Here is a 16,637-nt window from a genome sequence, read left to right on the forward strand (position 1 = left end):
CAGTGATAGTCTGTTCTGGAAGGTTTTGAACGTTGTTCTGTTGTGTTTTAAAGAATTGAAGCTGTGTTTTACCTTTGTTTGTTTGTTTTTGTTTTTTTGGAGCTTGTCGGCAATATTTTCATACACATATTTGCAGTCAAATATAGAAATGTATCAGCTACGCCTCACACAGCACATGATCATCAGAGGACCATTAAAAACCTTCTATAGAGCAGTGTCTGCTGCACAGTTTCATCACATTAGGGGGAAGTGAGGCCAGAATAACAAACAAACAAGGGACATTTTAAACAGTAGGATGTGAGGAAGAGCCAGGTGCTAGCAGAACCATTCAACATGCACACCAATGAGCCCTGCAGACGGACACTCAAAGATCCTCGTGAGCAGAGAGGGAGAAAACAAACAGGTGCACAAGAACGCAGGATTGCAATTAGACTCAAATATCAGCAGGGCTCTAACAGGGTGTTAATATACGGCTCAAAGAAAGCATTACACAGCACTGCAAGACTGAATATTTGCTCTGAACCCACAAAGTGGTTTTCAGAATTGCAGGAGTGGTTTTATTTTACTGTTGCATCCTGTAAACCATTTTAAAGCTTGTGATGAGTCTTTGGTGAATCTCAATCATGTGGTGGACTCTTCTCTAAAGGTTTTTGTCTGCTCTTGCTTATCAGCCACACATGGTTTTATGTATTTATAATATTTTATTATTTTTGCTTTAGAGTGCAAAGAGCAACATCAGTCTGAACTCGACCAGCAGGACTGTCATTGAAGGCAAGTTTTACATTTTAATGTAGCGCATGCAACACTGAACATGTCTGTGCTGTTAATATTAATGTTGTAGTTATGACAAACATTACAGATCAAGCTCCAAGACACGAATGTATTTTACAAAAGCAGTGGGGATGGTACAGTGTGTGTGTAAATGTGTGTGTCTGCTGCAGGCACCTCCATGCTGTGGACCAATGCAGAGGATGAAATCTCACTGGAGGTGGAAGCTAACACCAAGTTCTCTGTTTGGGTTTCTTTCTGTGAAATTTACAACGAGAACATTCACGACCTCCTGGAAGTGGCGCCTGGTGGGGCCCTGAGGAGGACCGCACTGCGCCTCTCGCAGGATGTCAAGGGAAACGCGTTCGTCAAAGGTCAAATCTAAAATTATAAGTAAAAGCAGAACTAAATGTCAGCTTTATCGTAAGTTTTCTTATGAGAATGTAGGAGAGCCTTCTCAGTGACTCGTACGCTGTGTTTGTGTATTTCCATCTAGATCTGCGCTGGGTTCAGGTCAACAGTGCCGAAGAGGCGTACATGGTGATGAAGTTGGGAAAGAAGAACCAGAGCTTCTCCTCCACTCGACTCAATCACCTGTCCAGCAGGAGGTGAGGACGACAGGCTGCAGCATTTAGACCCAGGCTGAGGCTGCGTCCACATGTACACGGGTGTTTTTTATAAACAGTGGATGTCAACAAATCCCGTCACACGTGCAGTTTTGGAAATATATTAGGGCTGAACGATTATGGAAAATAATCTAATTGCGATTTTTTTGCCCCAAACAAAGACAAGCAATACATCATATAGTATGGCCAATACTATATTACATTAATTTTAAACTGTTCTTTCCTGGAAGACAGACCTCTGTTATGATGACATGAGGTGATGCATGAATTGATGACTGACATTTTTATTTAACTTCTTCAATCACAACAGTATATTTGAACATACACAATAGTTTATTTTTAGCTTACAAACATCTGAGCATAAAGTGCTGACAAGGAACCCTGGTGTAAACATTAAAATGAAAGTCAGTACAATGTGCAGATTGCAGAAATATACATAAACAAAATCAGTGGCTTTACCACACTCAGTTTTTCGACATCTGTGAACTACTAGACAGTCATTCAATTAAAAAATAATATTAAATAAATAAAACTAATAAATAAAAAATACACACATCTTACTGATCTCTGCAGTCAGTAACATTACACATAAAGTGCAAACATAATAGCAATTGTATAAACACACACACAAACACGCCTTTAAAGTTTAAAGGCGTGAAATTGGACGGTCTAGTTCTGATTAGCGTCACCGCTGTCTCGGTGGAGTTTAATAAACTCGGCCGTCTGCTTCTTGCTATCTAAAATATAACCAGACACTGGTGTAAATTCTCGACTGTCTCATACTTCTGTTTAATAAGTTTTCTGTTTGACGTTTAGTCAGCTGTGTGAAAACCAAGGAGGAACCCACCCGGGGGATTAATAAAGTTTTATTTTATCTAATCTAATAACTTTAATCTCAGCCAAACCGATTTACTCACGAACAAACAAAACACTGAAAAAAGCCCAACAATAACATTTTTAGGTTGTCTAAGTGACTTATATATTACGTTTAACCCGAGCAGCGAAACTCCGCGGTGATCTGAAAATGATGTGCCGGGAGTTGTGCCGTTCTCGGCCGCATCAGTAACCCTCGAGCTCCCGGCTAGCTGTCGAGCTGGTGGGTAGCAGACGCCTCTGAAAACGTCGAAGCACTTTTGCAAATATGGGATATCTTGATAAACCGAGCAGATATTTGATGTTTACACAACTACTTTCTCGCCTGAAAATATGTTAAAAGTTTATTTTGTGACCCAGAAAGATTAGTATGAGTAATTTTAAAACTTAGTAGCGGCCGCCATTGCTGGAAACTGGAGTTTGGCTGGGCCGCGCTATGAATTCTGGGATATGGTAGTAATTTGGACAGCCTTCGGCGCGTCGCTGTGACGTAATCGGTCTACAAATGCGGCCTCAGGAGGATGCAGCCCATGAATTTGGACATGTCCAGAATATAATCGCAGCCTTTGCGGTTAGAAAATTGCACTTGATCATGTCGCGATATTATCGCAAATGCGATATATCGTTCAGCCCTAAAATATATCTCCATCTGCTTGTACACGAAGTCAAAGACTGTCAAGAACACGCCAAAGCAGCAGGTGACCAAATAATCCTGACTGTGTAGAAATGTTGGCCAATCAGAAGTGTAGAAGCCTGGGAGGGGAAGCGTAAACAAAGATGGCGCATAGAAGCAGTCTGTCTAAATACAGGCACAGTGACTGTGTGTGAAAACAGCATCATTGTAGAAATTCGTCTCATGTAAACAATAACATGGCGCACAGCTTTGACGTCGGGTGAATAAATCTGTTTTCTACACGTAAACGCAAAAACTACGTTTTAAAAAATCTCAGTTTTCAGTGATTTTAAACGGCGTTTATATGTGGACGAAAGGCCCAAACGCATGGAAAAAGCTGCGTTTTCAAAAACACCCGAGGACGTGTGAAATGAACTGTGGTTCGTTTGTGTGAACGCAGTGATCCCACTCAGGTGTGGACCAACCGCACTGAGACTCTTTGGAGTAGGTGCTCTAAGAATGTGAATGAATGTGTTATGGAGAAAGTCCTGGCAGCCCAGTGCTCAGACTTTGGGTTTAGGTGTGGACGAGGAAACGTCAAAGGTGTGCGTCGTTTTTGATGCCACGCTTTACGCCACATTATTGTTTAAATGACATAAATTTCTACAGTGGCAGAGACAAAATACTGATGCTGTTGATCTGACCATCTGCAGTTTTACACGCTTACATGTCCCTCCATTGAGAAAAGCAGAGGTGTCAGATTCTACGTTCAACACAGACACACTCACGACCCAAATCCCAACATCGGTTTTGAATAAATTAATTTTTTTAAAATTAAATTTATGTGTTTTATTCATTTCTAAGATGTGAGTCTACACCAACCAAAATACTGTCTTTAGTTATTAACATTTGAAATGATGAAGGCACTTGAAAAGTAACAAAGTTATCTGCCTGTTCAGAAAAAGGTTTTGTGAGGGTACAAAACCCTGTTTACTGTTTCCCTCCCAGGCTTCTAGGCTTCTGATTGGCCAGCATTTCGTTTTTAGCGTCTACATGTGGACGGAGATTTTTTTTTTTTTTTCAGAACTGCACGTGTGGACAGGTGTTTTTTTTTTTTTGTTTTTTTTTTTTGTTTTTTTTTTTTAAGGAAAAATCTTGTTTTCAAAAATACCCGTGCACGTGTGGATGTAGCCTAAAGGTTTCATCAGTGGTGAATAGTTGAGTCATTTAAGGAGGCAGCACTAATACTTTAGTCTGTCTGACATCATTTCAGCCCTTTGACCAACAAGGTTTTTCAAAAGTGACAGAACTGAATGCAAAGTTAAAATGAGGAATGATCAGTTTTGTCCAGTGAACTTGTGTTTGTACAGTGTTTTCCTGCATGCAACATGCAATGAACGTTTCTCGGTGTCATACGTGTTTGCAGCAGTGAATTTCCACAGTTTAAGACTCTGCACACTGAACTCCACGTTTGTTTTACTTCAGACTTTTAAACAGCACGAGATTGATCAGGTTCTGACATCATTAAACATGACAAAGTCAGTCATAGTGGTCAGTATCAGGCAATATATACTAGTGAGAAAGAGAAGAGCTTTTACAGACCTCACTACAATTATGTATTTAATATGAAGCAACGCCTGCTCTGGGCCGTCACCCCATGAACTGCACGAGAGGGCGGATCTGTTACCGAGAAATTGTTCTGCTTTTTTTCTTTTTTCATTGAAATGTGTGCTGTGATTCTTCTTCGTGCAGCCACAGCATTTTCTCCATTCGAATTTTGAGGATTGAGGACGTCGGGACACCGAGGGTCCAAACTGTCAGCGAGTGAGTAAAACCAGTGTTTGAGCACATAAACGAGTGTTTGATGTGTTCTCAGATAGTTAAAAATAACTGTGTGAGGTGGGATTTAAGCTTCTTCGTCAAATCTATATCATATGTATGTTGTAACAACAAATCCTTCTGGGAAGGGTAAGCCGTAAGCTGATATGCACTTTCCTAAAAATGTAACTGCGTGTCAGTACTGTCATTTCCTCCAATGCATTTGTGGTTACTACATATGAAACTGTTTTTTTGCAAAAGGCTGGCATAGAAAGAATCAACTGGAAGACAGAAACCCAGCAGAAATTCCAAAGCAACACAAGCCCACTGTGCACACGTGTAAATGCTGCTGTGGCTGCTAGCATAGACTACCTTATTGGCTTTATCTAGATTCAGCACAAAGTATGCTCTGTGTTGTTTGTGTCTTCAGGTTGTGTCTGTGTGACCTGGCTGGCTCTGAGCGTTGTGCGAAGACTCACAACAAAGGAGAGCGTCTGAAAGAAGCAGGAAACATCAACACGTCGCTGCTCATTCTGGGAAAATGCATCAATGCTCTGAGACACAATCAGCAGGCCAAGTGAGAGTTTTATCCATCCTTCGTTCCCTCTCTGTCTTTGGTTGATATTGAGTTTTATTTATATCATAAATCACAACACTTATCACCACACTTTGTCACGGGCTAAATATCCCTACAATATTAGAGGGGAAACCCCAACAATCATGCGAGGGAGCACTTGGTAACAGTGGGAAAGAAACGCTCCCTCTGAACAGGAAGAAAGCTCGATCAGAACTTTGCTCAGAGAGGAGCAGCTGCTGCTGAGGGTGAAGGGAGGAGCAGAGAGCAGAGTAAACTAATGTTTAAATGCAGATGGTGCATGAACGCTGTACGTAAAAGGTGGACTTTTGTTTTTATCTCAGGAAAGTGAAGCCAGGACACTGGCTGCTTTGGACCTGCATTTTTTTCAAAGTGTGACAAACAAAAGCATCAGATGCCTTTAAAGATCTTTTTCAAATGTTGCAGGATTAATGATCCAGTCTGCTGTACGGTTAAAAATGACAGAATTACTGCAGACATCCGCAACTCGTCTCGTTTTAGCCTGATTTTAAATCTTCTTGCAGTCTGGTTTAATGCTTACTATAGCTTCTCTGGAGAATGCTGGAGGCCACTGCTTAAAGGAGTGTGAACAATGCATTGGTAGTGGACACAAACACAAGTGCTAATGCTGATGCATGTGTTATAAAAATGCATTACTGTTTCACAGTGAAGCTGCTCTGTACTCTTTGCCCGTTCCCTCCAGGCTGCTGCAGCACGTTCCCTTCAGAGAAAGCAAGCTGACCCACTACCTGCAGAGCTTCTTCTGTGGTCGGGGTAAAGCCTGCATGATCATCAACATCAACCAGTGCGCCTCCATGTACGACGAGACGCTCAACGTCCTCAAGTTCTCTGCTGTGGCGCAGAAGGTTCATACATGTTTCATTGTGTTTGTTCGTGGGCTCCGGGCTGCATTAAGTCTGCAAGTCATCCCTCTGTTTGGAAACTGTGCCAACACACACCCACCCACCCACCCACCCAGAAGTGGAAAAGTACAGTCCACAGGCTGAACGGTTAAAAATCTTCCACGTGGCAATCTGTGACAATCTGTGCAGCAAGAGAACCATGCAGTCGTTGTATTCCTCTGTGTGTCACTGTAACCTATTCATATTACATTCATATCTAACCTACCATGTCAGATTATGGCACTTGGTAAAATTCCCAAATGTTCTCACATGTATTAAACATCATATATTTAGTTTACCTTTTTCTTCTTGTGTGTTTTCAGGTTGTAGTTCTGTCCTCCAAACCCGTTCCCTTCATGCCACAGAGGTCTGTCGGTGAGGTGTCCTTCATCATGAACAGCACGGAGAGTAAAGCTCTCCGGAGCAGCAGGACGAGCTCCCTGATGGGCTTTGAAAGCAGTCTGGAGGACGTACAGGTAGGACGAAGAGATCACTTCCTCACCGCGGTTTACAAAGTATTTCATGTCGTTTACATCTTTAATTGGCTTGACTTATTGTCAAATAAATCTCCATTAAATGTTTTTATCCAGGAGGATGAGGATGATGAGTGTGAGGAAGAGGAGAGCATGATGATGGACACCACGGATCAGGCCGAAGCCGACGGTGAAGATAAAATTCTCGTCTGTAAGAAGACGCATCAGGTGAGCACATTTTTATTTCATCAATGATCTGGAAGCATTCGCTGCCCTCAAGGTGTAGCTGTGCTGTGTGGGTGGAGCCAAACTGGTGGCAGAGAGTATCACCTTCCCTCACTGTGGAAAAACCCGGGGGGTGTGTCAAACGTCAAGCCCTGGGGCTAAAGTAGACCACTGAGCTCTGCATAGTTCGAATCACTGTGAGACTGTAGAGTCAGATGTTAGTGGTGTTATAGCAAAGTGGAAGCGACACAGAGCAGAGTCAGCAGTTGCTGAGCTACGTGATTCAATTCCATTTTATTTACACAGCGCCACATCACAGCAACAGTCGCCTCAAGGTGCTTTATACTGTAAGCTAGACCCTACAATAACACATGCAGAGAAAAACCCCCCTATGAGCAGCACTTTGGCGACAGTGGGAAGGAAAAACTCCCTTTTAACAGGAAGAAACCTCCAGCAGAACCAGGTTCAGGGAGGGGCGGGGCTATCTGCTGTGATTGGTTGGTGTGAGAGAAGGAAGACAGGATAAAGATATGCTGTGGAAGTGCGCATCTAGTGCTCAGATGTTGCCACCTTTTCTGCAGTCAGTGACTACAGCCCTCCAAACTTTACGTGGCCTTCAGATTAGCTCAATGCAGGTGCAATGCAGTGCTGTGAAGCACGCCGCCACTGGACAAATCGCCATTCTCCATCTAACAGTCCATTGGACGAGTCTGTGTTGGTGGTTGCCAGGAGAACAGTACTTGACTACATCGTGCCAAGTGGAAAGTTTGGTGGAGAGGGGATTGCAGTGTGGGGGTGGAAAGAACTCTTAATGCTTCAGCATACACAGACATTCTGGACATTTTCATGCTCCCAACTTTGTGGGAACAGTTTGGGGATGGCTCCTTCCTCTTCCAAAATGACTGCACCGGTGCTCAAAGCCAGAAAAGACATGGATGAGTGAGTTTTGCTGTGAAAGAACTTGACTGACCTGAGCAGAGTCCTGACCCCAACCCAACAGAACACCTTTGGGATGAGTTAGATCGGAGACTGCGAGCCAGGCCTTCTCGTCCAACATCAGTGTCTGACCTCACAAATGTGCTCCTGGGAGAATGCTCAAAACTTCCCATTAAAACTCCTAAACCTTGTGGAAAGGCTTCCCAGAAGAGCTGGAACTCTCATAGTGGCAAAGAGTGAGCCGACATCAAATTAAACGGTGTGGATTAAGAATGGGATGCGTCCCATATGTGTGTGAATATATTTGATACAGTTTATGTTCACACCCCCTACCTGAGTCCACAGCAGGGATGGACACCAGCCTTTTTTTTTCTCAGGGCCACAGTGATTTGGATGAAACATGTGAACGGGTGCTGAACAGTTGTATGAAGATTTTACACCCATAGCTTTGTAGACATAACCGATAAGAAAAGGTCCTGGAATTACCTGGTAGAAGATACCAACTTGTTTCTGTCAGTATGGATAACTGAGACATAAAACTTGATTTTTACCATCAGAGAAAAGAACAGCAGTGCAGCGCTCTGTTTAAACAGTTACTGTGCAGTGCAGATTTATCGGCCTGTTCTGCTCCTCATGTGGTGACTGAGCTGCAGGTGTTTTTCTAAAATGGAAAGGTAACGTGTGTGTGTGTGTGTGTGTGTGTGTGTGTGTGTGTGTGTGCGTGTGTGAGTGAAATTGTGAGAAACATGTGGGTAACAGAATGTTTGAACATTCATAGGATGCTTTATGTGTGTTGACAGATGTGGAAGTGTGAGTCAGTGTGAGTGCATGTGTGCGACTGTTTCATGGCAGTTTGGGGTACATGCTGTATGAGAAACGTGCTGACTTCAGTAGCTTTGCTCGTACTTGCTCTCGAACGTGACTCTGCAGCCTCAAATTAATTTGTCTATCACGTGCAGAAGGACACGGAACATTTTTGATATGAACGCTCTGCAAAAATGTTGCTTCATAATTTGACAAAGTTCTCATTTTTAATTTAACTGTGAAACTTGGGCAGTCTGTACCTAAACCTCATCAGACTCCTTTAAATGGTTTGTTGCAGAGGTCTAAAGGCAGAAAGCTCTGATCGCAGCTGTAGCCTTCTTCTGTCTGAGAGGGGCAGCCAATCACACCAAAGGGTGAATGAACGGAAGCCCAGTATGAGAGAAATAAGGGTTTTTTTGAACAGTGACTGGTTTATCCTATTACACCTCATGTGCATGTCTGCAGTGGACGACTGAATATAATTATGCTCTTCAGTCAAATGCAATAAGAAGTCATCAGCGTGTGTCCACAGAGGATTATCAAACTGTGTGAAAAGGTTTTGTCTAAAGAAGTAAAAAAGTACAAAAGCTCATGTTATGTTTTGCTGTTTTGTCCCTCAGAGGCAGGCGGTGCTGTTAAACCACCTGCAGGTGCAGCTGAAGAAAGCCAGAGCTGAAAGTCTGCTGATGGAGTCCCGAGTCCGAGAGGACATCGGCAGAGAGTTCTCGGAGCTTTTCTCCGAGATGCAGAACGATTACAAGTGAGACCCTTTTAGAGCTGTCCTAACAATGATCCAGGGGGGGATTTTATTTTGACATCTGAACTCAAAGTCACGCGAATGTGTTTGTGTTCGGCTCAGTGAGCGTCTGGCCAGGGAGAGAGAAATCCTGGAGGAGCGAGCTGAAAGGAGGCTGGAGATTTTCAAGAATCTCATCAACAAAATGGCTGCTGGACCCAGTGGAGAGGCAGAAGCCGTGGTAACACAAACCTTCATTTACGTTCTTCAAAGTCCTTCAGTTATTGTTGTCTTTACCAGTTTGTTCTGTGCCTGCTGATTCACTTTTGATTTAAACATAAATGAGATAAAAAGAAATCGCAGACTACAGGTGGGTAATCCTCTCCGACGTCACATCGTCCTCATGTGAAACAACAATAACAGATACATCGCTGCTGGATAAGATAAGATGACCTTTATTAGTCCCACAAGTGGGAAATTTGTTTTGTTACAGCAAAAGTACAAAGTTATGTAGCAGAAATTAGAAAATACTGAAATGCAATGCAATAAAATAAAATACTATATACAATAGAATAGAATAGAAATACAACTGCTATATACAACTGAGTAAGAAAATACAAAAGTACAACTTCGTCAGAAGAAGGATTGTACAAGAATTCCACATATAGCAGTCTTATTGCACATGTGTGGGTTTGATCAGTTGCAAAAGTCTTTGTTGTGGAGTCTGACAGCAGTGGGGAGGAAAGACCTGCGAAATCTGTCAGCTAAATACCTGAAATAATGCTACACAGTGCCATCTTTGTTTGCTTCCTGCCTGCAGCTGTTTGTTCAGTCTGTTTTCATCACCACGTGTACAGCTCAGTATTGTAATGAAAAACATGCACGCCCTGACGGGGTCGCTCAAAGCCCAAATTCATCACGTTTCAAGCACATTTGTGATGATCATATTTAGAATAAAAGATGAACATAAGGCAAATATAAGCACTGAAGTAGCCTCAGTGGTGGTCTGTTGTAAATGAGTGAAAATCTAACACAACTCGATAGTTTTTGTTTGTTTGTTTTTTCCTCGAGTGTTGAAAACGAGTTTGTGGTTTCCAGCTGCAGGGGGCGGCTTTCTTTCATGTTTTGATAAATGTTGTGCTCAGAGGTCCGACCTCGAGTTTCTTTAAATCTAAATCGTCACAAATTTCTGTGCAGTCGCCTGAAGTGTTTGGAGGATTCTCCCTGTTGGAGTTTAAATCAAAAAGCTGTGGACCTCACCCTGTTACTGCAGGCATAACATGCATAAGGGATGCTATATGTTGTTAGAGGTATATGTATACATGTGCATGTGTGGGGTTATTACCTCTACATTAAATAGGATTTCCAGGATGCGCCCACTAAACTGTTTCTTTCTTCCTGCAGGACAAATTTCTGAACTCCTGCTCCTCTGAACTGGTGGGAGGAAAGAAATCCACTGATGCCGCTCAGAGAAGTGCAGATCCAGGCCGAGCAGGGCCTCGGGCAGGTGCTGAGCTGGAACCGAATGAAGGGCAGCAGGAAGCCCCGGAACCGCTGGCTCACAAGTGCAATGGTAAAAACAAGACGGCGAACACAAATCTATTAGTTTATTCGTCTAATTAAGCAGATGGTTTGCAGATAAACACCCAACAGCGTGAGCACATGGCCTGCAGAAATATTTTCTGTTGGATGAAGAATGCATTTGTAGCTCTGTTCAGCCGTAGCATAAAAATGTTCTCTGATAAATTTGTGTTTGCAGATTTGAAATTAGTTTTGAGTGGCCAAAATGAAGTATTACTGGTGCCCTACTTTTGTTCCTTTTCTCTCTTACTTAAATGGTGTAGCCAGAGGAAATGAGAATGAGGAGAAGAGGACAGTCCTCTTCGAGCTCCAAGAAATGTCATCAGAGGTTTCCCGGCTGGAGAAACAAGTGGGAGACCTGCAGAGGATGGCAGAGCTGGCCCAAGAGAAGAGCTCACGTGAGAAAGAGCAGCTGCAGGTGGGGAGCACATGAACAGGAGGTGCTGTGTGGTCTCATCTGTTTCTTGTCTTCACAGCTGTAACCGTCCATGTACAGTTAAAAGTAGCTGTTCATCAGTATTTATTACCCAGCCTGGTTTGTCTTGGTGGCAGTACAGACACTATAAATTACACCTGTTTACTTTTGTCTGCATTACATGAATATCTCTTTTCACATTTCATTTCACGCCTGTTTATATGTTAAACTGGGAGTAATCCATCATTTCAATCACTCAGGGGGCTTTGACAGCTCTCCAGAAAGAGCTCCGAGCCAGAGAAGAGGCCCTTGCTGTGTTGGAGGGCCAGACTTTGGGAAAAGAGGAGGCACTAGCATCTTTAAAGGAGGAGAGGAAAAAAAGGGATGAGGCCGTTGCAGCAGTTGGAGATCTAAAGCAAAGTAACGAGAAGATGCTGGAGTCCCTTGAAGAAGAGAGAAAAGGCAAAGAGAAAGCAATGGCAGCCCTGGAAACTGAGAGGAGAGCCAAGGAGGAGGCCATGGCAGCGCTCGCTGCTCTTCATGAAGAGAAGAGTAGCAGGGAGGAGGAGGAGAGGAAGGAGATAAGCAGGCTGGCAGAGCAGAGGAGGCACGAGGAGGCGGACGCACTCCGACAAGAACTGGGAGAGCTGACTGTGAAACTGGAAACTGCAGAACACCAGGTATGAAATGTGACCAAAAATGTTAAATCGATCACCCCGAATACGGTGACGGCCCTGGAAACAGTTTACAGCGCTCTCACGCATCAGTCGAGATGTAGTGATTTTAATGTTTTTCTATGTATCAAACTTGTGTATAAAAGTGTGGCGTCAGGAAGAAGATCCAACTCAAATATCTGTAGAGTTAAAGTTGTGGGAGCTTCCAGCTGTGGTGGGAATAAGAGGGCAGCCAAGAGTTTGATGCTTTTGTTTGTTTAAACTCCAGAAAATGCCCAAATTGTTTGTGTGTGTGTGTGTGTGTGTGTGTGTGTGTGTGTGTGTGTGTGTGTGTGTGTGTGTGTGTGTTCAGCTACATGTCGTTTATATCATGTGGAATTTTGTCTCTTGTGTTTGATTAAAACTCCCTGTGCTTACCATGAAACTGCCACAGGTGACCAGCAACGCAGAGAGAGCTGAAAAAGCCTTTGTCCAACTACAAGCTGCTCAAGCACAAGTGGATGAACAAGCCAAGGCGATTCAGGAGAAGTGTTCCCAGATCCAAACTCTGACACAGGAAGCTGACAGGCTAAAGCAGGAAGTGCACACCTCTGCAGTGTCACAAGGTGCGAATGAGAAACTGCAAGAGGAAGTGTCTCAGTTTCAGAAGAGCCTGGCTGAGGAAAGACAGAAAACTGAGGCCAAGCACAAAGAAGTGCTGGATCTGGAGCACGAGCTGGCTGAGGTCAAACAACAGCTGGCACACAAACAGCTGGTCCTGGACCAGCAGCTGGAGCTGTCGAGTCAGAAGGAGGCATCTTCAAAACAGGAAGTTGAAGAACTGCAAAATAAACTTAAGCAGCAGGGAGAGATGTCACAGGCACCACTGGATGATCTCCAAACTCAGCTCGAGTGCCAAAAACAGGATTCCAGAGAAGAAGCAGAGGAGCTGAGAGGAAAACTCGAGCAGCAGACGGCGGCCTCAGAAAGGCAGGTCGAGCAGCTCAAAGAGAGGCTGCGAGAACAAGAAGCATCATCGCTGCAGCAGCTGGAAGAGTTGAAACGCAGACTGAGTGAACAAAAATCCAATTCCAGCAAGCTCGTGGATGACCTCAGACAGAAGCTCAGCGAGCAGGAGCGAGCTGCAGAGCGCCTCAAGACAGAGGTGGAAGACGCCAGGATTCACTCAGAGGCTAAAGAGCTCAAGAGGATGAACTCTGACCTCCAGGCTGAGGCTGCGTCACTCAGGGAAAAAGTTTCCAATATGGAGAAACAAAAGGAGTCCTGCAAAACCGAAGCTCAGCCGTCGTCCTCAGAGACCGAGAGGATGCTGGAGGAAAAGGACAGTCAGATGGAGGAGAAGCTAGCAGAGCTGCAGAAAGAGCTGCTGGAAAAGGATGCACAGGTGACATCCCTGAAGAAGAGTTTGCAGGAGGCTCAGGAGCAGCGTGAGGAGGATGAGTGCCAAGCTGTTCAGGAGGCCCGGCGCAAGGAGGTCGAAAGGAGACGGGAGCTGCTGGCGGTGGCGCACGAGGCCATCGCTCAGAAGGAAGTCGACCTGAAGAAGAGAGACGAGGACATCAGCAGGTAACTCGTCATTGTGTTTAGATCTGAGGCAAGTTGGAAAGTTGGGCCTGTAGCTGCTACATCATCGTTGTTAAGCCCAGTGAAACTGATCAAAGCCTTTTCATGTTACATTTAGCTCAGGATTACAGACGCGTCGGTTCCCGCTACAGCCGGAGTGTAAAATATCTCCGCTCTCAGCCCGGCTCTCTAAAATCCCGCCTCCGCCTCCCTCACGTATCTGCTCTTCCAAATCACTGTGAAACACATGCTTTCAATCATTCTGATGAGTTTTATCTACAAGAGTTGCTATTATGGGAAACTCATCAGCCCAGAGCTGAGCCTGCCTTTGTAATGACTGCATTAGTGCGCAGCTGCTCTCAGAGCCAGCGCAGAGCTCACAATGTTACTGATGGTAAATGAGAATTCTTGCTGTTTGAGTCTAATTATAACTTCTAAAGTAACAACAAAAAATCAGGAAAGATGAAGCCGGGTTCATACTGCAGGTCACAAACATTGTTCCTCTTCACCTGAACAAAACTATTAAATGTTTTTATTTACCTACATCTGTGATGATTTCATGACTGTATCAGGTGAACATCGAAGAATATTTATCTCTAATTAAAACCTTGACTCGATCAGGATGAAATTAATTGTTATAGACCGCCTGTATTGATAAAGGTGTTCGTTCATAAATTTCTGCCCCTCTCTTATAATCTGGGATTTAGAGATGGTTCCCTGGAACATAAAGGTGGTTGAGTTGCTAATTAACAATGAAAAATGACAGTAAAATGTTGTTCTTATATAAACGGTGTTAAAGGGAATACTAACTAATGAGAAATGTATCGCTGTAGAACAGACTGAATTCTCTCTGTAGGTGTGTCGCTCTCCCAAACTGCTGTTTATATCCTCTCAAGGAGAAAAGTAACAGAGAGTGGGAAGCACTGACTGTGTTGTTCATCATTTTTTTTTTAGCACTTATTAGGCTGCTTTGGTTTGTTCGTACCTTTGAGTCTGGTGGACGTTGTAAAAATCCAGCCATGAAAGAGTCTGAACATCGTGTCTTTCCCTCTCAGGCTAAAGGAAAACGCCAAGCAGGACTCAGAGAAGGTGAAGAGCCTCAGCGTGGACCTTCAGAGGAAGGAGGAGGACTCTTCAGACCTCAGAGAGAAGCTGGCTGACTACAAGAAGCAGATGCAGCAGGTCCAGAAGGAGGTGCACGCATTATTGGATGTTTCAGTCTGTCGCTCACACTCCTCACTGCTGATGCAGTTTACTGCAGCACATCAGCTGCTTCCAGCAGAGTTCTTACAGTTTTTTCCTAATTTGGTTTATTTTATTTAGATTTTTAAATTGAGTTTAGTTTTGGTTGGTTTCCAGTGTGAGTTTGACTGTTTCAGTTCGGTTTTATTTACTTTAAAATGTTTAGTGTCAGTTTAGTTTTGCGTGAATATTAGAACTCCAGTGCAAAGATGGCTTTAGTGCCAGTGAGAGGTCAGGATTGCTGCTAATTCTTAAATAAAGTAGATCCAGTGATCTACATCAGTGACAGCAGGTCCTTAAAAGAACAAACTTGGCTTAAATGGGCTTAAATTATGTTTCGATGTGTCTTAAATGTTTTTAGCCGTGTCCTCACAAACATTTCAGACATGCACCACATTTGTGCCTGTACACATTTATCCTCACGGTGCTATCAGGAGTGAGCTGGACCCCGTTCATGCTCCAGTTAGGCTGGTACAGCCCTGAGCAGCAGAGCTCTGAATCACAGTTAACCTGCAGAGCTGCATGCTGGGAAAAAGTCGAACCTTTTACTTTCAGAAACCTTTAATGCTGATTTGTGTTTGTAAAAATAGTAATGACTGCTCTGTGGTCTAGTAAGATAGATTACTGTGACTGAGTAAAGTCAGCTTCAGATCCTTACTTTTTGTCCTTTTTGTCCAGATTTCAGCCATGAGAGACGAGGAGAAGGTTCTGAAGCAGAAACTGTCCGACGCTGAGAAAGCAAAGAAGCAGCTTCAGTCTGACCTCGCCGGCAGAGACCGAACCATCCAGCAGCTCAAAGTGGTGAGGTCATCTGTTCCTCCACCAGACACTACTCACTGTGTGGGAGCAAGATCATCATGCTGCTGATAATAATATATTGTGTAATGTACATGTGATGATGATAACTAGTAAATGTGAGACAGTCGTTCTCTTTGTGGGGAGCGTCTCATGTTGTTGATGCCTTCTGCCTGCCTCTGTAGGAGCAGTCATCTCATGCAAAGTCTGACCAGACGCTGCAGCGCTACCAGCAGGCCTGTAAAGGTCAGAGTTTCTCTGTGCTTTATTCACTTATACATGTTGTTTTTTCCCCAAACACATTTATCTTAACGTTTAAGCCGTCCGTCCACTTTCTCCCACTTACCTTTATTGCAAAGGCAGCGCTAAGCTCCCCTTTCTCCGCCACCTACTCTTTCTTACTGAGTGAAGAAGGAAGAGTAAAAATCTGTCCTCACCAACTGTCTTTACCTGTGAAAGGTCCTTCAGTAAAGACGTTGGTGCTCTTCCCATGTTCATGTGTCCTGCTCTTAACTTCACACAATATGGACTCTTCAAATATCGCCAAACTGTTGAACAGGAAAAATGTTCACTCAAGCTTTCCCAGTAGTGTCTAACTGGTTTTTATGTTAGTAACCAGCAGAGGTTACTAACTTGTTCATCGTGGTGGATGTGAACCTGAACTTTTGCTGCGTGTGTTTTTGGTCGTTCGTAGAGCTGGAGGCCAAGGAGCGGGTGATGGAGGGCATGCGTTTGGCTCTGTCGGAGCAGGAGGATACTCAGGAGCAGATGGAGCAGGTCCTGGAGGAGAAACTTAACCTCATCCAGGAGCTCTCCAGTGGTAAGAAACAGGAGGTGAAAAGAAGGCAGGTTTTAGTAGTTAGAGGAAGTCGAAGGCTCTCGTACGGACACTGGCTCAGGTTCAGTCTTTTATAGTTCAAAGCAACAGTTGATCGACTTTGACCTTTGACATGCTCTACTTCTAGTTTTCATAGTTTTAATTATGCAGTAAATAGAGA

The 16,637-nt window shown here is 43.8% G+C and overlaps 1 protein-coding gene across 4 annotated transcripts in view; it reads left to right on the forward strand.

The window, feature by feature from the left end:
• Nucleotides 1–16,637, forward strand: part of LOC308388201 (kinesin-like protein KIF20B) — a 64,554-nt gene that overhangs the window by 6,974 nt on the left and 40,943 nt on the right. For all 4 annotated transcript variants that reach the window (XM_080868774.1, XM_080868772.1, XM_080868775.1 and 1 more), the window contains 18 exons: nt 720–771; nt 942–1,142; nt 1,265–1,376; nt 4,633–4,704; nt 5,129–5,275; nt 5,997–6,159; nt 6,519–6,671; nt 6,786–6,896; nt 9,254–9,393; nt 9,493–9,610; nt 10,774–10,942; nt 11,214–11,368; nt 11,626–12,045; nt 12,473–13,605; nt 14,658–14,796; nt 15,523–15,645; nt 15,825–15,885; nt 16,334–16,459. In XM_080868774.1, coding sequence (XP_080724900.1) covers nt 720–771; nt 942–1,142; nt 1,265–1,376; nt 4,633–4,704; nt 5,129–5,275; nt 5,997–6,159; nt 6,519–6,671; nt 6,786–6,896; nt 9,254–9,393; nt 9,493–9,610; nt 10,774–10,942; nt 11,214–11,368; nt 11,626–12,045; nt 12,473–13,605; nt 14,658–14,796; nt 15,523–15,645; nt 15,825–15,885; nt 16,334–16,459 — 3,595 coding nt within the window. The remainder of the gene's footprint in view (nt 1–719; nt 772–941; nt 1,143–1,264; nt 1,377–4,632; nt 4,705–5,128; nt 5,276–5,996; nt 6,160–6,518; nt 6,672–6,785; nt 6,897–9,253; nt 9,394–9,492; nt 9,611–10,773; nt 10,943–11,213; nt 11,369–11,625; nt 12,046–12,472; nt 13,606–14,657; nt 14,797–15,522; nt 15,646–15,824; nt 15,886–16,333; nt 16,460–16,637) is intronic.

Source organism: Rhamphochromis sp. 'chilingali', assembly GCF_963969265.1.
Source record: "Rhamphochromis sp. 'chilingali' genome assembly, chromosome: 20".
NCBI lineage: Eukaryota > Metazoa > Chordata > Actinopteri > Cichliformes > Cichlidae > Rhamphochromis > Rhamphochromis sp. 'chilingali'.